General features: G+C 55.9%; 6 protein-coding genes across 6 annotated transcripts; 2 read left to right on the plus strand and 4 right to left on the minus strand.

Annotated features, from left to right (window-relative positions):
• Positions 1-56: 56 nt before the first annotated feature.
• GYP7 (GTPase-activating protein GYP7) lies at positions 57-2749 on the minus strand (the record flags this gene model as incomplete). Its single annotated transcript, XM_037319885.1, has 4 exons — positions 57-430; positions 482-1063; positions 1115-2495; positions 2579-2749. The coding sequence occupies 4 exons, from the start codon at positions 2747-2749 to the stop codon at positions 57-59; spliced, it is 2508 nt and encodes an 835-aa protein (XP_037181874.1).
• A 975-nt stretch (positions 2750-3724) lies between these two features.
• Positions 3725-4597, minus strand: CGCA056_v004631 (uncharacterized protein; the record flags this gene model as incomplete). Its single annotated transcript, XM_037319886.1, has 2 exons — positions 3725-3798; positions 3859-4597. The coding sequence occupies 2 exons, from the start codon at positions 4595-4597 to the stop codon at positions 3725-3727; spliced, it is 813 nt and encodes a 270-aa protein (XP_037181875.1).
• Positions 4598-5483: 886 nt separating this feature from the next.
• Positions 5484-6496, minus strand: MAK16 (the record flags this gene model as incomplete). The annotated part of the gene is made up of 2 exons (XM_037319887.1): positions 5484-6417; positions 6474-6496. The coding sequence occupies 2 exons, from the start codon at positions 6494-6496 to the stop codon at positions 5484-5486; spliced, it is 957 nt and encodes a 318-aa protein (XP_037182016.1).
• Positions 6497-6999: 503 nt separating this feature from the next.
• Positions 7000-8671, plus strand: CGCA056_v004633 (tRNA modification GTPase MSS1; the record flags this gene model as incomplete). The annotated part of the gene is made up of 2 exons (XM_037319888.1): positions 7000-7137; positions 7223-8671. The coding sequence occupies 2 exons, from the start codon at positions 7000-7002 to the stop codon at positions 8669-8671; spliced, it is 1587 nt and encodes a 528-aa protein (XP_037181877.1).
• A 6513-nt stretch (positions 8672-15184) lies between these two features.
• On the minus strand, positions 15185-17774 carry CGCA056_v004634 (putative mannosyl-oligosaccharide glucosidase; the record flags this gene model as incomplete). The annotated part of the gene is made up of 3 exons (XM_037319889.1): positions 15185-15436; positions 15492-17461; positions 17513-17774. The coding sequence occupies 3 exons, from the start codon at positions 17772-17774 to the stop codon at positions 15185-15187; spliced, it is 2484 nt and encodes an 827-aa protein (XP_037182010.1).
• Positions 17775-18815: 1041 nt separating this feature from the next.
• Positions 18816-22955, plus strand: trs120 (Transport protein particle subunit trs120; the record flags this gene model as incomplete). The annotated part of the gene is made up of 1 exon (XM_037319890.1): positions 18816-22955. The coding sequence occupies one exon, from the start codon at positions 18816-18818 to the stop codon at positions 22953-22955; it is 4140 nt and encodes a 1379-aa protein (XP_037181871.1).
• Positions 22956-23269: the final 314 nt, after the last annotated feature.

Raw genomic sequence — 23269 nt, forward strand, 5'->3', positions numbered from 1 at the left:
ATCCCTGAAAACGCCTTGCCTCCATCCCATACCATTACCCGTGCATTAACTCGTCATCATGACCGGTTAGGCCCGTCACCCTTTTTCGCCACTGTCTTCCGTGGGAGAACCACCACCTTACGACTAAGCAACTCCCGCAGTTCCGGTGTAATGACCTTCTGAACCTGCGGTTCTTCAGGCTTCTTGCCGCTGTTCCTGTTGTTGTCTTTGCTGTTGTCTTTACGCGGCGAGGCCGGCCCAGCGCTGTTTTCGCCCTGCTTGGGTGTCTCATCGGTCGACTTTGACGGGGAAGCAGGGGGGTCGCGGATCTTCGGAGGAGGGAAATTGCCCTTCTTGTCAACTGCCTCGACGAGACGCTGGAAGCGACGGAAGAGGGCTTCTGCGCGGATCAGAGTTGAGTCGAGGTCCATGGTGTTCGACAGCTCGTTGACTATGATTTATGTTAGTGATTGGTTTCAGGGGCAAGAGGGATGTGACATACCGTATTTCAAGACCTCATCGAAATGCTGCAGGTGAGTCATGATTACATCCCGATGCTTCTCAAGAATAGCCAACGCCACAAACAAGTGGAAGCTGCTGCTCAGGTAGTCCGTCCACAGGATCTCCCACAATCTCAACACGTCCATCCACTGGAACTCACGTTTATACCATACGAGCAACATGCGGAAGAAGAAGAAAAAGTTGGTGCTGTCGGCCGACTTGAGGTGCTCGTATAGCTTGGGGTCCATGAACTGAACAAGGTGGTCAAGGGTGAGAAGCTGAGCACGCATGCCTGACTGGTCGCGCAAGAAGTTGCGCTCCATGCGGTCCATGAAGTGCTGGAAGCCCCAAAAGGCGATGGCGTCGTCTTGCATGACAGCATAGATGGGGGCGAGGAGGTCGGACATGCCCTGCACGTATCCGAGGTCCTTGTTGTACTCGTTGTAGGTGAGAAGCATATCCTTCATCTGCTCGAGGTGAACGTTGGTGCCGACTTCGGAAAAGGGGGAGTCCGGGTCGGGATGAGGAATGTCCTCTCCAGCGAAGATAGGGACATTGCGATCTGTTCGATGGACATCCTTCTCTGTTTGCTTGTTAGTGAGTGTGCTTCAGGGGTTGAAGGATCAAGACTTACCGATGCGGCCGCGTTGTTCGCGCCACCATTCTCCGTCGTCGCCCTCGCCTCCCATATCTACCAGCCGCTCCCACCATGCGCCCTTGAGCTTGACGTACTCATCTCTCAACGACGCAATCTGAACCTTGCGCTCCTCAGATGTGCTATACCAGTCGTATACTCCCAGAATAAAGAGCCACGCCTCTTTTCGGACGCCATCATCAGGATCTAGTCCGCCGTGGAATACTCTCTCCTTGACTTCGTCGATTGTGACTGAGAGTCTTCCCGTCCGCTGATCGAAAAAGGTGTTCCACTCCTTCAAGTTGACCGGCTTCCTCCTGTCCTCGAGCGACATAGTACTGCTGCCATCCAAGAGCTCGAACTCACCAACATCGGTGTCCTCGAGCTCCAAGACTTCCCTCGCAGTCCATATCCTCTGGCTGCGATCGCGCTCGCTCTGCTCAGCGATTCCCATCGCCCAGCGGGCGAGGTATATACGAGCACTGTCGAACTCATCCTGCAACGTCTGGACCTCCGGATTCCTCAATAACCTCTTTACCTGCGGCGGCACGTTCGGGTTTTGGATGACGTCCTGCGCCGCCCTCCGCGTGAACGTCGTGACCTTGCTGAACTTCTCCATGATATTCCATCCAGTCTCCTTGATTAACTTCACAAACGGGTCCATCTGCGCATCGGCACCAGCACCGCCGGCCCTGGATCCTGAAGCGGCCCCGCTGGCACCGTCCCGCTGAGACTGCGCAGTGCTAGCGGTGACCTTACCGCCGAAAGCCTCACTATCCTCCTTCGACGGGTCCACCAAGTAGATATTGGGCTCGGCGCCAGATCTCTCGATCGGTATATAACGCTTCAGCCATCGCAACACCTCGTCGCCACCCCAGAACATCTCCCCGCGCTCGCCGAACGGGTCGAAACTATCTCTCGTCCGCCTCTTCCTCTTCAAGATCGTGCTCTGGCACTCATTGTCGTGAAAGAAGAGCGCAGGGAAGCTGTCGCCGGCGCGCGAGTTGATAATAAGCGAGCCGAACCACCATCCCAGACTCGGTGGGCGCACGAGTAGCGAGTAGATCGCACTCACGGGTATCGCGAAGGCGTACGTGCCGATGGATCCCCGATGGGAAGTCACCGTCGGCGGTGGAGGGACGAGGTAAGACTGCTTCGGTGGCGATTCGCCCTCGCTAAGGTCGACCTTGACGTATATGCTCTCGACCTCGCCGAGGGACGTTTCGGGGAGCCATGCTAACAGCAAGTCGTCGGCAGTGGGGTGCTTCGAGTCGCGGGAGGAAGAGGATGTCGGTCGTTCGCCACGGGCGCCTTTTTGTTGCAACAGGGCGATGTAGCCAGGGATGTTGTCCTTCGCTGAGGGTGTGGGATGCACGTAGACCTACATCGTCGTGGGGGAAAGCTTCCCGTCAGTTCCGGGCCGTAGTGGGGTGGCGAGATGGGTTGCGTTCGCGCGGGACTCACCTTGCTCTTGGAGAAGAGCAGCTTCACGCCGCGACCGGTCTCGGTGTGCGTGATTGTGTTGTACTCGCCCTCCTCGTCGTCGCTGAGGGCGTAGAAACTCCCGGACGGCGAGCGAGGGCCTCCCGGTTGGGGGGCGCTCGACGATGGCGGGGGATCTGAGTCTGAGGTCATCGTGCAGTGGCGCCTGTGATGATGTAAGACGGGATTCCAGGCACCCGGAGACCTGGGAAGTCTAAGAGGTGTGTGAGACTATTCAGCAGGGTAAGAAACAAAGATACGACAGGGCTGATAAGGTTCTTCTTGTCAAAATGAGAGCACCTGGAGAAGAGAAAAGGAGTCTGGGGAAGGCAACAGCATGTGAGCGAAGTGTGGCTAGTGATATGGGATGTTGGGGCGAGCCGAGCACCAAGGTGCGTGGTCATCGACAGCAGAGGCGGCGGCGGCGTCTGGCCACCCCGCTACGGAAGCTCGCACCATGTCTCGGAGGGGCTGTTCCCACTGTATCTGTACAGCCACTTAGGCGCCAAGTTGGTGCCCGCTAGCGGTATAGCTACCTGAAGCTCTTAGGCAGACCATGTCATCTGCAGCATACATGCGTCGTCATTCGCGCCTCTGGCTGCTTTATTGGCATTTACGTACTGCACGCGCAAGCAACTCGTTGCGCCGCTACTCGCGATGTTTTGACTTGCCAGATCAAGCATCGAGTCGCGGAGTTGGATCATCACGATGGAGTCATTTTGCGAGCTGTAGCGACCAAGACGCACTGGATGACGAGCGAACATTACGTCGCTGCACTTGTCACTGCGACGGACAGTCCTGATAGGAACCGCTCCTCGCTTGCATGCTTCTTCATCATATGAGTATTAGTGGTCGTATTTTGTGCCTCAGCTCTGCTCTCGCACCTTTTGGACGGCATGTCTCCCAGCAACATACATACCCCGCCCTCGTGCGCGAGGTCCGCGCCGCTGAACGTTGAAATACGGCCGCAGAAGCTTGAAAGTCGTTGCCGTCTGCCTCGCGAGCCCGCCTGGTGACCCCGGCCGAACAGGTTCTCCTCGCAGAATAAGCCCACGATGAGCCTGCCGGTATGCTCGAGATATATCCTCGCTCGCACACCATGTGTCTCCCGCCATACAAACTGCCCTCTTATCGCATTCGAGGACCGCTCGGAAGTCCAGTTCGTCTTGGTCCGCTTGGAAGTCCTGTCGGTCGGCCGCCGCCTGCATCAAAGTCAGTATCGTTGTTCAACTACGGTGAGTTTGCTTTCATGAAGGGCTTACCTCCGCCTCCTGCTCCGCCTCCATCGTACATGCCCCCAGGAGCAAATCGATCTTCGTAGTCACCCGATCCACCTCGAGCCGGTGGTTGGAAAGGTCCCTGGCTACCCCCGGACGCCGGGCTCGTCGTTCTCGCACCTCCCCAAAGTCGCTGCTTAAGCCGGTCCTGTGCTGAACCACCACCGCCACCACCTCCTCCACCCGAGCTACCGGGCGGTGTGCTCACTGCCTCTCGTCCGTATGCCGCGCTCGACTGGTAGCTTCCTGCCCGCTGGCTAGGTAGAGGCCGAGCCTGCACGTCGTCTCGCCCACTATCACCGGCCCTCGCGAAAGGGCTCAGTCGCGCCGGCTGCTCGCCGCCTCGCATCGGGGGCGGGGCGCCGCGGCCCTGCCGAAGGCTCATAGTATCCTGCCGCGGTTGTGCCCCACCGTGGCTATCCCACAGCGAGCTGAGTCCCGTGGTAGGACCAGGCTGCTGCTGCGGCTGTAGACCTCCGTATCGCGAGCCGACTTGGTTGGCAGGCTGAGCGTAGACGGGGGCCGCTGGCGGCGGCGCCTTTGGGTCGGGGGGTAGCCAGCCCGGAAACGGACGGCCCTTCTCGGTGTAGTAGGCTCTCAGCACTCTGCAGACGTGGGTGTCGTCCTCGGTGTCGCCGTCATTTTCGCTCTGCAGCAGTCGGCTCTGCAAGCTCGAGATCTGGGAGGTGGTGTTGGTGAGGATCCTCGAGTACCACGATGACATCGTGCCTGTTCCTTGCCTGCGAGGATCCTGCGGGGCAAAAGAAGCGGTGCTGCTGCTGCTGGTTTTTCGACGACGCTCTGGTGTCGGACGGGTTGGGGTAAAATGAGAGCTCCGGGACACGACGAATTACCGCGCTTCGTGCGTTTCGCAGGGCCAGAAAAAAGGGATGTTCGCTCGCTGAGTTTGTCGGTCGCCCGTCAATGGTTGGGAAAAAGGAGAAAGAATCGAGAAAAGACCCCCGGGTGCTGTTTCGTGAAGGCGGCGTAATCGTGGAGAGTTGCTTGAAGTGGTCTGTTTCAAATAAGCCGGCCTTTGAATGATAGGGAATGAAGGTCGACCTGGGTTGGGCCTCCGACCCGGGAACACTTGTGGCTCGGCGGCAATGACACTGAATGCATGCCAGCGGTGGGGCCTGCCCGCATGGTTCTAAGGGGACTTGCACTAATTGAGGCGCTTGGGTTCGTCGGTGAAGAACCCACCCCTCCGCCGGCGCTAGCTCCATGGGTACTCGGTGAGCGCTTGGATCATCGCCCGGGAGACGCAAATCTTGCTGGGTTCATCGAAAGACTTTTCGAGAAGCTTGTCAGATCTCTGGTGAGGGGGTCGCAATACTCGAATTAGAGTCTGTTCAAACCTTCAGTTTCCCTAAAATAAGCATTTGCCATGTTGCACCAGGGACATGCTCAGTTGTCTACTGACATGTGTAGTGATGAGACGACGATGTAGATGCGATCAACGATAACTCAACAATTAAAACTCCATTCTGACAGTATATGTGACAATGCAGTGGTATGCACAATGCCCCCGGGTTCAGCTTTTTTCCATCCGTAGCCAGCCATTAAGGTATTCGCGCCAGACGCCAGTGTGAAAAACACCCCGAGCCTCTCTACCAGGTCAATTCCTCCGCGATCTTAGGACGCTCCGCTTGCTTCTGCTTGAGCCTCTTCTGGTTCATCTTGACCGCCCTGCCGCGCTTGCGCTTGTCGCCCGCCTTGCGATCCGTCTCCTCGTCGCTGTCTTCCGAGTCTTCGCTCTCCTCGTCATCGTCGGCCTCCTCCTCGTCGCTCTCGAGCCAGTCCTCAATGTCCTCGAGCTCCTCATCGCTCTCCTCGATATCAGACACGTATTCGACCTCCTTCTCGAGGTCATCCTCGGACTCGTCCTCAGCCTCCTCGTCGGCCTCCTCCTCAGACTCGATACCGGGGTCCATGTCCTTGTCACGCTTGCCCTCACCCTCCTTCTCCATGGCATTGAGAACCCTCTTCCAGATCGACTCGCTAACGTTGAGGGGCTGGTCGCCGTACGCGCCGGATCGTAATCTCTCGACGAGCTCGCGCTCGATGGTCTTCTCCAGCTTCGCCGCCGCCTCCGCCTTGCGCTCTCTCGCCTCCTCGCGACGCCTGATCTTGGGCGCCATCTTCGGCACGAGCTTCTCGCCCATGCGCTCCTCCTCCGCCGCTATCCTCCGCATGCGAATGTTGACCTGCGTCAGGCGCGTGAGACGCTGCTTGCACTTGTGCACGAGGAACTTGGGCCAGTAGATGAGCTTGTCGTCAATCTTCTCCAGAGCCTGTTGGTAGTTGTTGGGCAGCTTGATGCGCTCCCATAGCTTCGACGGCATGTGCGCGCGCTCGATCGTCTTCATGTAAAGGTACAGTGTGTCCTTGTTGGGGGCGCGGCGGATCGTCGCATAGCGAGAGTTGGCCAATGGGCATGACTGGCGGTTGCAGAGGCCGGTGACATTGTACTCGTTTCTGCAGAACGTCTGCTTCTTGTCTGTTGAGAGCTTGAAGCTGCAGAACTGCTGGTTGATGATTTGCCTGGATCCAAGTCAGCAACAAAAGACAATAACACATTTCAGAGCCTAAAACCGTACCAGATAATCTCGTCGGACGCCATTGTGACGGTTTTGCAAACGAACAAACAAGGCCGGTGTTGATGGAAGCCTTGCCGTTGGTCGAATGCTGCGAAGCTCACGGGGAAAAGAGAGGCGGCGGGGCGCTGGTTTTTCTTTGGCAGTCTCCCAAAAAATTTCAGAATCGAGCAGTCGCAGGGATTCTTATCGCGATAAGGCCGGAGGCAAAACGGGCCGTCTGGCCAATGGGCGTCCGTGCGTTACAGATAGCTTCGCCGACGGAAGGTGGACCCTCTGAATTTCTTTCCGTCAAGGTCTCTGAAGGCGATTTCACTCACGCACTCAATGATGAGGGTTTTCCGGCTGGTCGTTCAATAGAATTATTCTTCGTTTCTCAGCGTTGTGTCAGTAGTCCATGCCTGTCTTTTTGCGATCGTCGAGGACTTTGGCCAGGACGCTGTCATCGTCCGGAACTGCTGCGAGATGTGTTAGTGGTCGAGGCCGTTTGCCCGGATCGGGGCCGGCTCCGTGGGGTCACCGTCGGCCGATGCGACGGCCTGTCTCCGCCGGGCCATCCATCCAGTCCAGATTCTTCACATCTCAGCCCGATTTCGGGCTCCGGGATGAAACAGTGGATGATACAGTGTATGCCTTGTCTACTGCTCAAGGCCGCGCCGGTATTGCGGTAATACGCATATCTGGTCCCGGATGTACAGACGTTAGCTGCCCCTGAAAGCTTGACATGCATCATATTCTGACTGCTTGCACAGGTCTACAAAGGACTGTGCCCGAAAAGGCCCCTGCCTAAACCACGGTATGCATCTGTAAGGACACTTGTGGACGGTCAAGCAGGCCATGACGCCTCTATTCTCGACTCAAACGCCCTGGTCCTTTACTTCCCCGGCCCGAACACGGTCACGGGAGAAGATGTTCTCGAGCTCCACGTGCACGGCGGCTCCGCAACAGTCAAAGCCGTCCTGGCTGCGATCCCCAAGTGTAAATCAGAAGGCAGGATCCGCTACGCCGAACCCGGCGAGTTCACCAAGCGCGCGTTCCTCAACGACAGGCTGGACCTCGCGCAGGTCGAGTCCCTCGGCGATACCCTGTCCGCCGACACCGAGCAGCAGCGCCGGGCGGCCGTCCGCGGAAACTCTGGCGTTCTGGGGCGCACGTACGACACCTGGCGCGAGCAGCTCCTGCTCGCACGCGGCGAGCTCGAGGCGCTCATCGACTTCGCGGAGGACCAGCACTTCGACGAGTCCCCCGCGGATCTGATGAGCAACGTGAACGCCTTGATGGCCGACATGCGGCAGAGCATACTGCGTCACGAAGCAGCGAGCCAGCGCAGCGAGCTGTTAAGGAACGGCATCCGCATCGCCCTCCTGGGGCCGCCCAACGTCGGCAAGAGCTCGCTGATGAACCTCATCGTGGGACGGGAGGCGTCGATCGTGTCGAAGGAGGCCGGCACGACGCGAGATATCGTGGAAGTCAGCCTCGACATCAGAGGCTACCTGTGTTCTTTTGCGGACACGGCTGGCATCAGGACGAAAACCTCGCACAGCGTTGCGGCCGATCCCAACGAGCCTGCGGTGGGCAAGATTGAGGAGGAGGGTATCCGCCGCGCGAAACAAAAGGCTGCGGAGTCGGACATCATCATCGTCCTGGCGGCCGTTGAGCCCAGCCGTGAAGGGGGCTTCAGGATAAACTACGATGCGGAAACGTTGAAGCTTGCCTCCGAGGCTCAAGCATGTCTCGTTGTCGTAAATAAGCGGGATGCAGTAGAATCGTCTACATTCACCAAACTTCTCACGCAATTTCGGAGTGAGATCGACGCCCAAGTGCCTGAATTGAGCAAAGTCGAGCTAATTACGATCTCATGCCGAGAAGCTCAGTCGCAACACACAATTCAAAAGGACCCAGGCGCTATCAATTGGCTTACGGACCAGCTCGTAGAGTCGTTCGCTAGCATGACATCTCTGCCATCGGACCAGCAGGACCTGCTGGGCGTGACAGCCAGACAGGCGCAGCTATTGGAGCAGTGCCGCGGGCTTTTGGATGAGTTCATGGCGATTGCGCTGCCCGAGCATGAGGGCGAGGAGCCGGACATTGTGCTGGCCGCGGAGTATCTCCGATATGCGGCCGATTGTCTGGCAAGAATCACCGGCCGCATCGAGGCGGGCGACGTCGAGGAGGTGCTCGGGGTGGTATTCGAAAAGTGAGATTTCGTTCTTTAGTCACGGAGCTGTCATCATGATCACTAACAGGAGATTCTCAGATTCTGCGTAGGAAAATAGTGATTAAGATACTACAAGCATCGGACGGTGAAGTCCTCGTATATCTAATCTATCGGGGAGGGGGGATGCAAGACAAGCTCCGTCAACGCCCAGGCACAAAAGAAAGAAAATCAGACCCGTTCAGCTCGATGCGGCGCAACGCGATGCTATGCTATGCCATGAAATCTCAAGAAAACCCCAAAAGAGCGATCCCAGCGCGGTTCATTCGTTGTATCCTGAACTCCGACCCAATGCAGTGGCGATGAAGAATGTGTGAAAGCAGGTCTAGTATCCCAAAGTTGACGAGAGAGAGAAAGAGAGAAAAAGATGGAAGTCGCCAGCCAGTGCTGTTGACCCTGGCTCTCCCCGCATGTTATCCCAAGAGGGTAGCGCGAAGGAGGCGACATCAGAACTCCGGTCTAATGCAGTGGCGAAAAAGGCGAGGGCAGGCACCGTTGATGATGTTGCCCATGGCAGTTTTCAAGACAGTGGCTGCCGTCCCGAGACAGGGCGTCGGGAGGGGCGGCCGCAGAGGCGAGGAGGATGCGGGAGGGTAAGACGCTTATTTGTCCTCCTCGTCATCGCCATCCTTGTTGTAGCCGGAGCGACCCTTGTTCTTGTCGTCGTCGTCGTCGTTGCCGTCCTTGTTGTAGCCGGAGCGGCCCTTGTTGTTCTCCTCCTCGTCGCCGTCCTTGTTGTAGCCAGAGCGTCCGTAGACAGCGGCAGTGGGAGTGAACATCAGAGTGAAGCCGGCCATTGTAATGGTTATGAGAGTTTGTGGGTGGAGGTGTTGTGGGTGTAAGTGGTTGAAAGGGCGTGGTGTAAGTGAGTAAGGTGGAGAAGTTGTGTGTGTGTGATGATTGTGATGATGAGAAGAAACTGATTCCTGAGGGGATCTAGCAAGTGTTTATATAGATCTCAAGGCAACCAAATTACCTTGAGGACCATGGTTGAGGCTCATCATGGAGGCACGTAGTAAGAGCCAGCCCTACCTTAGATTGCAAGATACACGGCTACCTGGGGACCTGACCTCATCTGAGCCTCCCTGCTGAGGCGCGGCCGACCGGTACGGGTACCGCACCGCACCGGAAGGCGTCGCATGGCATTGGCATTGGCTTGTCAACCGGGCTTGCGGTAACCGAGAGACAGAGTGATGACGGAAAACGAGGCAGAGCCAGAGAGACCTGCGATGGCTTGCTGCTGGCTTCGGCACGGCCCCCACGAACGGCCAGGCAGCATTCCTTCCAAAATTGGAGTGTGGAGGTGGGTGATTACACAACCGGGGGCCGGGGGTTGGCGAACAAGCTTTAGCCCTAGGGGCCCTGGTCTAGTGTAACTCGTAGTCGGTCTGGGTCGGGCGTGCCATGGTTCGCCGGGCTGCTTGGAACTTCTGCGCAGTCACGATGTAAGAAGCGCCGCGTCGTACGAAAGTACGAAAGTTTCGCGGGTGTGGGTGTGTCGAAGATGTGTCATTGTCATCGCGCATCTGCAAAGGACCCAGGTTCCGGGCGTCATGGTGGTGGGTTTCGCAGGGGCTCCCATCTTGGTGGGATGGGAAATGTGAGTCCTCTGGGTGGCTTCAGACGGGATGAGATGCGAGCAGGACATGCACCGGGATGCCGCGGACATGGGTGCTGAGCCCAGTTCTTGGGACACAGGACTTCTGGGCAGACGCAGGACTCCAGATAGGTCTCGCCGTATTAACGGCATCATGATAGGCTGTCTCGCCTGGCGATTTCCGTTTTGGGCTGTTGGATGTCAAGGGCGGGCGTGGCTTGTACAGGCTCCGAATAGTTGGAAATCGACAAGGGGGTGGTGGTCCGTACCAGGGGAAAGAAGGAATGGAAGAAAAAGACATGGGCCAGGGACACTTACCAGGGCGACGGGTCGCACGGATTGGACGGGATCGGAGCGCCAACTTTGGCGGGTTTGGTGGAAGCGCCAGAAGAGCCGTGAGAGACAGGAAAAGAACGCTGAGCAACGTGATCAGGCGAATGGGAGGCCGGGAGACAGGGAAGGTGTAGTAGGCGTAGGGCTGAGTCCTTCTGAGGGGACCCTTTGCACGAGTCCAGATTGTGTGCAAAGTAAGCACCAGCCCGGCCTCTGCCTGGAGAATCCGGGCTGCACCTTTCCTGCCTTAGCGATACGTATCAGGTCGGCCCGGTAAGGCACGCAGTCATAATGGGGAAGCAGGCAGGGGGGGGGGGGGGGGGGTTTGTGGTCATGTTGCAGCCACAGGGGAGTGGTTGAGTGTTTCTGTCAGCAACTGAGAGGCTGTGTACATTCGTAGACGCTCTTTTGCGATCAACGACGACGAGGGTTCTTCGTGTAACGTATTACTTACTATGTAGTAGTAGGTATGGTGGGGGATGCCTAGCAGCTGACATAACGACATGCTCGACAATCATTGGAAGAAAGACCGATGTGAACAGGGGCGTAATTCGAATCCGTCCGACTTATTTGGATTCCCAGTCACCCGCCACACGGTGATTCGTCGTTAATCAAGAGATGCCACATGTGCCTTCGGCGTGTCCTCTGCTCTGCGGCCGCGCTGCTGATGTCCTGCCGCCGCGGATCGAACAGCTTCGTCCGCACTTCGTCCGGTTCCTGTCCTCGCCGAGTAGCGGGAAATGCCCCCATTGCTCTCCGTAATTGTCTTGGTAACAACCCGGCCTCTCTGTCGCGGTACATGATCGCCGCTGCGGGTGAGCAAGGCGAAAAGAGTCATCCGGTGCTGTACATAGACACACCCACACCATCATATTGCTTCGCTGCGCACATGTGATGAGACGACCACATGAACGTAGTCCCGGCAGCCGTGCTTAGAAACCCCAAAAAGCCGATGAGAAATCGGAGACTCCGCGGGCGGGAATAGTCATACTGGTTCCGTGGGGGGCCGCGTGGAGCTTCGGCAGGACGGGACCTGGCGGTGTCTATCCGCATCAAGACGATGACCTAAGATGATTTGGCCTCGCTTGGAGAAGGCATCCATTTTTTTGCTGTGGTCATCATGTTTCGAGACGCAGCACATCGCCTTCTTCACCGAACCCCTTGTATAAGGGTTCGGACAAGGCCGAAGCCTGAAGTCATTGGCTTTCTGAATGTGGTAAGTAACTGGATGTCACTTTGCAGCAAGGCTGCTGCAGCACAGGCATGCCGGGCACCCGTGTATCCAAATGTGTCGCTTGTCGACGCTCCCTCGACCGAGAAGAGATGGACGAATACCCGATATGACTCAGCCGACGCGACACAACTGCTCTGCCAACCCCTGTTGCCCTGACAGGCTCACTGGCGGGCAGACTGGCGGTTTGATCCGTATGCGACCCCGGGGCGCGATCTGTCGTATGGGCGCGGTGCATCGTATGGCGAAGGAGTCTGCATTGGAAACGAGGAGGAATGAGGACATGTCGTTGGGAAGTCGGGGAACTGTAAGACAGATCCCGCCCATGTGGTGGGGTTCCCGAACGGGCTCGGGCACCTCTAGTGGAGGTGAACATTGCGCTGACATCCACGTGCGGCACCGCTGTGGCTCCCCTGCTTGGGGGCCGGAGGCGCTAAAGCGTGTAAGTCATCGTCACCCCGGGCAGTATGGTGTCCTCCAGAACCCTTCAGTGAAGGAGAGAAAAAGAGGAATGAAATTAAACAACCTGGACGTATTGAAGCAATTAGTTGAGATTTCAGTTGAATACAGGGAGGGGGGAAATGAGTTAAGTTCAAAAGCAGCGTAAGTGTTCATGATCCTTACCTTTTTTTACGTACTTACTTTTGATCGTTTCCTTAACCTCCACTTGATGTGATATGCACTTTTGACCTTCATGTTTACGGCCTTGACTGTAGTACTATCTTGATTGTTGCGGCCTTAAATTTAATGCTATCGTGATTAATCAGGAATTATGTAAATTGACATATGACGATCTAAACATTCAAGTTGTCTACTCAGATTATTGCTTTATGGATCCACAGTACAGTACCTTACTGAGAGTGCGTAAAATGATACAGTGAATTGTTTCTATATCAGACTTATGGATCATTTTATTATCTTGAAGAATGCCTGAGCGTGGACCGCTGATTGAACTCGGGATTATTCAAGGTGGTCATGTGGTTTCTTCTTACCCTGTTCGTTCTACATACATCTCAGGTATTACTACAACCTATCTATGGCTTCTGCTTGTCTCGTCGAAGCAAATATGTCTGTTAATACCTGGTATGGAAATATGCTTCAAATATGTGTAGGAGCTGCAAATAGCCACAAATCCCCTTTCTGATAGCTGACGGTACATTCGTGTGAACGACTAACACGTTACATGATGATTGAGAGACCTCATTATACCTTCAACTCTCGACTGACGCCAGTTCTGAGGGTCACTGCAGCGAACCCGAATGCGAAAGAGCCTCGACTGATGGCTGAAAGACGCCACCATCGGGACGGTTTCTGCCACATTGCACTACCAACCATCACCGAAGCTGGCAACACCAGAGCCTGATCTTGTGTACCGTCGTTCCAGCTTCGCCAGGACGCCATAGTTCACCGAACTCTCCTCGATATTTTTGCAGTGCCTTGCACCCTCTTCTCAGCCCCCTGAGGCTCTAGTAGGCTGCGCTTATCAAGAACTCCTACTCACAGCGTCATTTCGATGACAATGCCTCTTGCTTCGGCCCCCAAGCGAGGCCTAGCAAAAGTTCCAGGTAATGTGATTCTCGGCTGGATCAACTCTCTGTTTCTTGGCGGACTTCGAGTACATGGCCCGTCGGGCTTCAATGGCAACCCATCCTGCAGCTTCTATGACAGATGCTGTCAAGCCCTACGAGTCGTCAGAGGTGGTGGAATCTACCCCCCCCCCCCCCCCTCTTCCTTCACTTTCCCTTTGGCCGCCATTGTATAGCCGCCCAGCCCTACGATCTGCATGGAGGTAATTCTGGTTGCTGACGCCAAGTCCGACCACAATGGCAGCCCGGTTCGCGGGTACAGGTCGAACGATTTGTAGTGCAAACCCACCCACTCCACGCGCACAGCCTTCATGGGCAACAGCGCGGCCCCCGTGTAACCCCACCAATACAGTGGAAGATCTTCATCATCCCAGATGCGAACCCCGTATGAAAGAAGCCGCAGGGTAGTAAATAGGGCTGATGGCTGTCGGGTAATGCAGTCATGGTAAGACGGCCGCCGGCTGACCGATACCCACATGGCATCCTCAAACAGTGAAACGAAACGCCGCTTTGCTAAGGATGCCATGCCTCAGAAAAGGCCCCCAGGAAAGACCCCCCGTCGCTTAGTTTACACGGAAGAAGGTGCCAAGGTCTTGACTTTGTACGAGGCTGATTTTTGCCCACGTTCGGAACCAGGCTCCCGGATCCTACGGGTGCCCGCGGGCTATCCCGCGTCTCCAGCCCTACGCGGACGAGACTCCGGCCTTGATTCTTGTTGCTAGGAGGATTAAAGGATTTTAACAGTGATTTCAAGGGCCTTGAAGACCGGAACTCAGAACCTTAAGACGTCATTATCGTCTTACTTCTAGCCGAGAAGGATGAAGCTTGTCGCTTGATGAGAGCACCCGCTACCAATTCCAAAGCGACCCGGGGCCAGGCGGATCTTGCCTCTGGCGATCGGAGTACGCGCACAAGGCTTAGATGCGGCGTGTTGCTTACGTACTTCTCATCGCATATAGTTCTGTCCATACCGTTGAGGTGTTTGCTTACGGCACGGATTAGGCTGTCGCTTACATCCTCGCCTGCCACATCTCACCTTCTCTGTCCACCCCTTTTGGACTCTCCCGCATCGACTTGCCGGAAAGGGAAAATACAGTGGTTGCACAAACACTGCAGTTTTGCCAAGCGTGTTTCGTCAGTCTGCCGGTCAGGGAGAACGGGGTGCCGCCACGCGTACGGTTGTCCTCATTCGACGAGGAGATATACACGGCCGTTGCGTGTGGACCGTTCGCCGCGGATTTCGGTGACCAAGTATCTTGGTGATGCGGGCGCAATGTAAGTCCGTCGGCCGACGGAGTTTGAAAGGTGAGAGATGACAGGTCGGAAGAGCTTGGTGATTCAGATTCTTTGATGGTAGCGACGATGGACGTGTCATTGTGCGCGGCTTCTGCCTGGACGAGGCGTTGTGTGGGGGTTTCTGGAATTCGAGCATGGCGATCTGCCTTCTTGTTTGGGACACTGCGGTGTGAAGCCTATTGGAGTACGTGTCGTTCGATGACGCCTACTCACGATATTCAGCGTTCCTGCAACTCTGGTGCCTGGTAGTGATCTCGGCTGATTGAATGACACTAATTTGCAAGCACAAAAGGAGTAGATGCATTCAATTCAGACCACTGTGTCTCCCCCGTATATCATTCGGGAGTGCTTTCTACGTCACCCACCCCAACCACCTAGTCTATCGCTCATGCTTCATACATACGTTCCGTAACAATGCTGCAAGGAAGGAAAAACTTTTTACGCAGATGGAGCAATTTACAGCTCGTCTCTGACGTGGCCGCTGCCTGCCTTGCTAGGCTCCTCCATGGCCATCAGCTTGACGACCAAGCTCGTCCAGCCGGTGAAGTGCTGCGTGCGCTGGCCCTCGCCGGTCTCAGGATTGTACTGCTCCCAGGCGAAGCCCGTCTTCTCCCAGCTCTTGTAGACAGTGTCGACCAGGTTCTTGCGCAGACGGGTGAAGAGGTCTGCGGCCTTGGCCTTGTAGGGACCATCTTGGCTGGCAGTATTCTGTTCGGTGTTAGCATTATGCTTTTCAAGAGCGAGTGTGTGAGGGATGACGTACTCTAAGTTGAGAGACGGCCATGTAATTGATGGGCATCCAGACGGGGCTTCTCCAGTAGTTCTCGGCGGTGCCGTAGAACTCGTCTTGCTTACTGAGACTCCTCAGGCCGTGGGGGCTGAAGAGGTGTTCCTCGTCACCCAACAGGTCAAGGAGCTTGCCCAGCTTGGGGTCGTCAGCCTCGAGCAGACCGACCAGGAAGGGGAAGAGGGAGATGTAGCCCTTGTGGCAAACAAGCTGGTGCTCCTCAAAAGCGTCAATGGTTGCGTCGCAGTAGCAGCCCTCCTTCTCGGACCAGTGGAGGTCGTTGAGGTTGCGACGAATAGCGTCCAGGGTAGTCTTGAACTCGTTCACCTCCTCCATCATACCAAGGGCGTCGGCAATGTTCATCAGCGACTTGGTCATCAGACCAACCCACGACATGAGGTCAACGTGGAGTTCACCGGGGTGAGGGGGCTGAGGACGAGGGTAGTCGTCGAGGCCACTGGTCAAGACGTGCGTCTCGGTGCGGCCCCTCCAGCGGTAGCCCTCCTTTTTGGAGAAGGCCTCGCGATCGTAGGACTTGAGATCGCCGCGCTGCGTCTTGCGGAACCAGTCATACTGACGGCGGAGAAGAGGGTAAAGCTTGCGAAGGTACTCCTCTCCCAGCTCGACGTTGTCCAAGTGGGCGGTCTGCAGGGCGGACGGTTGGCCCAGCTGCTCCTTCTCGGCAGGCAGGCTACCGTTGGTCTTGCGGAGACGCTCCATGAAGCCCTCAATGATGAGGAAGAGGGTGGGAGGGTTGGCATAGTGCGGGTACTGGACCTGGAACTCCTCGGGTACCTTGCTTCGTGCCTCGTTGCCAAGAATCTGCTCACGAGCAATCCATCCATCCTCGTCAATCAGGTTGAACCAGCTCTTCACGACCTCCAGAGTCAGGTCAATATCCCAGTCGGCGATGGGAATCAAGTGGAAGCCCTCGTCCCAAAGGAATCCGCGGGGGAAGAAAGGACGAGAGGGGATAGCAGTATAAAGTTCGTAAGGGCCCTCCAATTCCTGGGCCTTGCGTGCACGGGCAGCAGCAGTCTCCTCCCAGAAGCCCTCGTTCTCCTCATCGTACTCAGGCGCGTAGGAGCGGTCGACAAGATGCTGGCCGTGGAAGTAGCCAATGCCACCGAGAAGGTTCGAGAACATACTCTTGCCGAACTTCTTGTACTTGTCTGCAGTGAAAGGGGCCTTCAGGCTGAAGATGGAGGAGAAACGCTGGCCGAAAGACTCGCTGACGGTCTTGACCTCACGAGTGACATCGGCGCTAGTGAGCTCAGGGCCGGCAGAGGCAGACGAGAAGATGACGTCGAACTCGAAAGGTCCCTCGAATGCCTTCTGAACAACGTGAGTGTTGCCTGCGCCGGGCTTGTTTGACAGCTGGTAGACGAGATGAGGTGGAGGCGGATCATCCATGTCATACTTCTCCTGGACCTCCTTCACACTCTCCTGGATGAGGTTGAAGACGACGCCCTTGCCCTGCCACTGGATCTCATCGGGAACCGTGAGGGACCGTAGAACAGTCTTGTCACCGTGTCGGGCCTGGGCCAAGTCATGGTTGCTAGATGGGTGCTTGCCCTCTCCTTTGGTGATGACCAGCTTGTACTTGCCGAGCTCAGGGGACGAACCCTCAAACTCGACATCGCCATCGAAACCAGCTGGATCGCTGTCAGTGCCGGAGAAGGCAAGCTCAGCTTCGGAGCCCTCCTGGGCAATGTAGTAGTGCAACAAGGTCTTCACATCTGAAGGAGCACCCTCTCTGGGAACACCCTTGATCCTGGCGGCCCAGCTGCCGCCGTGAGCTCCGCCTGGCACCTTGACGAAGGCGGTGGTGATGTCAATCTGGTTACCTTCGTCGTGAATAGTCTGAATGCCACCCTTTCGTGCATCGTACTCATCCCAGCCGTAGCCATGGAGGCCCTCGTGCTGCTCGCAGGTGTAGCGGAAACCTGGGGTTTGTTAGCTCATAAACTACCAATTTCAAAGTCGTCTCAACCCACCATTCTGGACATCGTTGTAGGTGTCAACCCGTGACCACATCAAACCGGTCCAAAGGGTCTGAGGAGATCTGGATCGAACACCAAAGTACAGGTTCGGCTTATAAGGACCCCAGAACAAGCTTTGGTTGTTGAGGCGGCCGACCTCGCTGGTCAGGACGGAAGCCGAACCAGGACCATCTTCCGCTGCAAGGGCCAGCTGTGCGCCAAAGATGTTGAGAAGGGAAAGTGAAATGAGAGCGGCCAATTGCGTTAATCGAGTCATTTTTACGGTGTGTGAGGGATCAACCAGCGGCCATGGGAGCTCTGAGTTGAATAAGTGACACTCACACAGCTGCTTGTCGAAGTTGTGTGAGCGAACGTTTACAGAAAAGCAAGGCGCAATTGAGTTGTGGTAAGTGAAGTAGCGAGGTACCTGCCGCAAGACGCCCGCGGTGCGTAAGTGAACACGTTTGACGACAGCAGCTCAAGCTCCCCCCCGTTGTCGGGGCTGGAGATGTGGCTTTGGACAGCTTGCTCGACGTCGACCCCGCCACGAGCCAATCAACCCCCTGAGCCGGCTCGAGCTTGGGCCAGCTGTCGTGTGGCGTCGGCTGTTTTAGCGTCAACTCCGTCTTCGACAGCTGCTACAATCCCTGAAACCTCAGCAGACCCTCCCAATGCAGTGGGCGCTGGGGAATCGCTCCCACCACTAGAAAACCCCCCGGTCGGTTCGCACACCGTCATTCACCCAGTTAAGGTGGCTGCATTGCATGCCAGTTCCATCCCGTCACGTCCCGTCCACTTTATCCGTACATCTCTACTCCTAACCTGCAACCCGCACACTGCACGACGGCAAGCTTCCTGCCAAACTGCAGCCTGGTCTTGCGCTTGATTGTCAACCGCGCGCAAACAATCGGCAGCTCGAGCTTCCCCGGGCGTCGAACGAAAAGCAACCCGCCTAGCTTCTCCCACCTCTGCGTGTACTTGTCGTGGATCTCACTAGGACGAATACATCGCGACATGGTCGCATAGCCTGCCTGCGCAAACCGCCTTCTTTGACTTGAAGATGCTGGACGGGAGACAATAGTGCTAGGATGAGCTTGGACTCGCTGTTACCCATTGCTCCCGCGAGGGTGAGGGCATTGATTCTTCCCGTAGGCCAGATCAGAAGTGACCGATTCTCGTCCTTCGTCGAGCGCCTGCGGCCTGAACATGTCGTCTCCTTGCGGGATGTCACCCCCGATGGGCGGCCGCATAGAAGCAAGTGCCACTCACTTCAGGATTTGGATTTGCGCATCTGTTTGCTAACTGTTGGGGACCAGACATGTTCTCGCCATTGGCTTTCCCCCCTGGTGCCGTATTCTACGAATTCGTAACCCACACTCCTCCACCCTCCCACCTCGCCCTTCTGCCTTTCGACCACTACCGCGAACCCCTGGCCGTCATTGCGATCGCAGACGGGTCCGAAGTTGACCGAGTCGCCTTCAACAAGCGCTCGTCCAACACTGCGCCAACCATCGCCGAGCAGAACATCCGAACGCTGTACCAAGAGCTGGAGGACCTGCGTGACCGCTTTGGCAAGGCCTTGGTCCACCAAGTCTTGATCTTCGACCATGTGCCGTCTCAAGAGAACCCGATTTCCATGCCTGAGGGCCTTGTCGCCATTCCACCGCCGGACGAGTGCAAGCGGACGACGATGAAGACCATAATGTGCGACATCACGTCGCAATTCCTTGCCGAGTTAACCACTGTGGCCAAGATGTATGAGGCATACTCGACCATCGAATCGCCCGGGCAGTCACATGCCATGAAGCACGTCAACGGCGCATCCTGGGACCTGAGTGGTTCTCCGCCATTGAACAAAAGGAATTCGCAGTTTGCGCCAACGCCTCAAAGGTCAAGCTCCACTAGCGGGCTACCAGATCGCCATCTGCACCGAATGTCGATGCCTGTCGCGCCTTCGAAATCAAACTCTGCAATACCATCAAGCAACTCAACACCAGCTCGATCTTCGACGCCTGTAAGGAGTGGGTTGTCTAACCCACCCACCACGTTTGACGACCTTGCTGCAAGCATGAGCAGCGGCTCGTCGACACCTGACCCTGTTGGCGATCACTTCAAGTCCGATAGCTCAGATCGAGTGTCTGTTCAAGGCTTCGGTCCTGGTGGGTTAAATGAGCGTTCCAGAGCCAAGGGAAAGGGCAGAGTGACCATCGTTCTTGCTTCGCTTTACCTTCAAGCCGGACGCTGGACTGATTCCCTGAAGGAAGCCATAGATGGCGCAACCGTTGCGAGGTCAATCAATGACCATATTTGGCACGGCAAGGCTTTAGAGTTGATTACTATAAGTCTTTTGCTCCTCGGGTGGGCAAAGATTGAATTCGTAATTCCCACTGTGTGTCTGCCACCTCAAGACAAGTCCACGGCCGCAACTCTGGCTGCGCTAGAGGCAGCTTCAACGGATCTCAGCCAGCCGAAGCACATGCGCAACCTCCAGCTGATAATGCCGGACCTCTTGGAGCGCATCGTAGGACTTTACTCTAGGATATCCTCAGAGCACTTGCCTCCATTACCCCTGGCCGAAACCACAATCCGTTTTTGCAAGGTTCTCTCCGCTCTGCATCTTGCTGATGGAAAGCTCGGGGATAAGTCAATGGATATGATCATATTTGGCAAGCTTCCTGACAAGCAGCTGACGACTTCACCACGCTTGGTCATTACACCAAGCCGGCAGCAGATCACCACATTGCTGTTTCGCGCATTCCCTTCGTCCGCGTCGGAGCTTCTCACGATTGCGGATAGGGCATCAATTCTGGCTGGAATTGCGTCAGTACTGGGTCCTCTTGGACATCATCGCAAGAAGGCCATGGTTACACGAGAGCTTGTTTCGGTTTTGATCAGCGGCCTCGTCGAAGCCCGAACACGAGGTGCTGCGGAAATGGGCATTCATCCTGCAGCAGGCTTGGTTGCTCTTAACGCTGCCAATGGGCATAGCAATAGTGCTGTCGCCCTTGAGCTGGGTGAGGGAGATGTTGAACAAGGCATCGAGGCCTTTCTGGCTCTTCTGTGCAAGTCCTACGGTATTGTGGGCTTTGATATGAAGAAGCAGCCTTCCACCGACGCTGTCGCCGTGGAAGACTCAGACGCTGCTATCATCGATAGAATTCGAGGACAGTCGGCTGCGAGATTCTTCGGGTTCACGAGTGTCAAGTTGAACATCTTGAGGGCTTGTATTAATTTCTCAGAGGCGTTGCCCGACTTCAACGGTGTGTTGAAGTTTTCGAGCGATCTGCTACGAACAGCCGGATCTGGCGTCGCTCCTGGGCCTCGCAAAGAAGACGCGTCGCCTGTCATTTCCCGCGATGAGCAGATACGGCTGGTGACAAATATTGCCAAGACGTCCAACTTGGCTAAAAGACTGGGGTTGGATCACCTTTCCGCGGAGTATTGGGATGAGTTCTTCGTCCGCGGTGTGACACTGGAGCCGTTGCCTAACAGCAGGATACCAGTTCCTCATGCAAAAAGTACTCTCCCGGGGGCTGTGACGGCGAGAACGTCGCAGGATGTCAACCCTTTTATTTACAATCCATTTTTGAAGCAACCCGACAAAGCTTCTATCCACACTCTAGTAGCGAACGAGCCAGCAACCTTCAAGATCACCCTCCAGAACCCCTTCGACATTGAGGTCGACATTGAGAGCATTCGCCTAGACACCAGTGGAGCGGAATTCGAGTCAAATGCCGAAAGCACCGTCATTGGCCCCTACCGGACGCAAATATTGAAGGTTTCTGGAACTCCCAAGGGCGCAGGCGCATTGAAAGTGACTGGCGCGATCATACGCGTTCGTGGATGTCGGGAAAGAAGGTTTCCAATTTTCAAGCAGCCTTGGACTCCTGAGACAGAGTTAAAGGTCAAGTCCACTGGACTGCCTGCTCTCGAAAACAGCATTTCTTCTACAACTCCTGGGCGGCCGCTGAAGGCTGAGAACATTGGTTTAAATGTCATTCCCCAACAGCCTGTCATTGTGGTCAAGTCGACAACGTTGCCGCAGTCATCGATCATGGTTCTCGAGGGAGAGAGACAGGTCTTCTCCGTCACCCTCCAAAACCTGTCTTCAACAACACCAGCCGACTTCATGCTGTTCTCTTTCCAGGACTCCACCCAGGCGCCGTTGCAGGCGGGGCTTAACAACAGAGACGCCACTCCGGCTGAGCTATATGAGTATGAGTTCATTCTCATGAAGCGTCAAGCTCTTAGACGGTTGAATAAGAAGGAACCCGAGAAGCGCTTCATCGCCCCCGGGGGCACCGCGAGTTTTGACTTTGAAATTCTAGGCAAGCCAGGGCTGACGAATGCTGCCATTCAAATCGACTATGCACATCTCGGAGTGCCACCAGAGGAAGTTACGGAGCAATATCACACTCGCCAAGTCGCGTTGCAATTGACGGTCACTGTAAACGCCAGCGTCGAGCTCTCTAGGCTGGACGTGCTTCCTCTCAGCGGGCCTGTTCCTCAGCCACTACTCAGTCTTACTCACCTTGATTCGAAGTCCGACCCATCCACACTGGCAGACGAATTCTGCCTGCTGTCCATGGATCTGCGCAACGCTTGGCCCAACAATATGGAGGTACAGATCGATGGCGAGGACGGCATCCTGATTGACGAACACATACTGCCTGGTAATACCAGCCGAGTCATCGTCCCTATCAGACGGATATACCTCGACGACCCACACGCCTCGATCCCAGCACTGAACCCCTCGAGACAGCGGCAATTCGTCGTCAGCACCAGCAAGATTACACCCGACATGGAACGCTCCAATCGCGAGGCGTTCTGGTTCCGCGAGAAGATTCTCAACACGCTTACAGCTCGTTGGAAGGCGGTGTCCGGTCCCAGGCGAGGTGGCTACATCGATCTGCGGAGCATTAGGCTTTCTCCACGGATGATGGATGCTCTCAGAATCGACGACATTGGTATCGACATTTCCATCAAGGACCATAGTACCAATACTGGCATCGCAGCGGATCACTCTATTCTGGTCGACAACTTCGTACAGATTAAGGTGGGCATCACGAATCGCTCAGCTCAACCGGTCTACCCGATGCTGCGGTTGATGCCAGCTTTGTGTCACAGACCTCTTAACGTCGCGTTAGACTTTACACGGAAGTTTGCTTGGAATGGCACCCTGCAGCAAGCCCTTCCGCCCCTGGCTGCCAAGTCGAGTACCGAAGTGGAGGTCGAAGCTATGGCCCTTTGTCGAGGAGAATTCGAGATCGCAGCATCGGTCGAGGAATACCAGATCTGGGAAGAGCCCAAGGACGAGAAGGAGAAGGAAGAGACGAAGGAAGGGGCGCGACAACGATCGGATACCCAGACGATGATGAACGCCCTCCTCGGCGCAAAGGAGCGGCGCATCTGGCATTCGAGGCAACCCTGCGTCGTCAAAGTGATAGACCACGACTAGCAGCGTAAGCTACATCGTGTATGACGAACTGTATGATGGACGTGGGCGCTAGACTCATAGCAGATTTGGAATTGGCAATCGTAGCGGCCTCTTTACGTAGCTAATAAAGTGCCCTTGAGCACGACTGTGGTCGTAGGGGTTGAGCCTCCAGGGATGACTGATCGACCCGGCGATCGAATTAAGCTTATCCCTGGCAAACGGCCCTGCGGCGTTGAATCATGCGCCGGGCCCTGACCGCCTTCTCATTTCTGCCTTCGTTGCCACCAAAATTTCTTTGTAAAGGTCCAAGTTCCGGCGCTAGCCGACGGCGGGTC

The sequence above is a fragment of the Colletotrichum aenigma genome, assembly GCF_013390185.1.
Source record: "Colletotrichum aenigma strain Cg56 chromosome Unknown KSG_Cg56_contig03, whole genome shotgun sequence".
Lineage (NCBI taxonomy): Eukaryota > Fungi > Ascomycota > Sordariomycetes > Glomerellales > Glomerellaceae > Colletotrichum > Colletotrichum aenigma.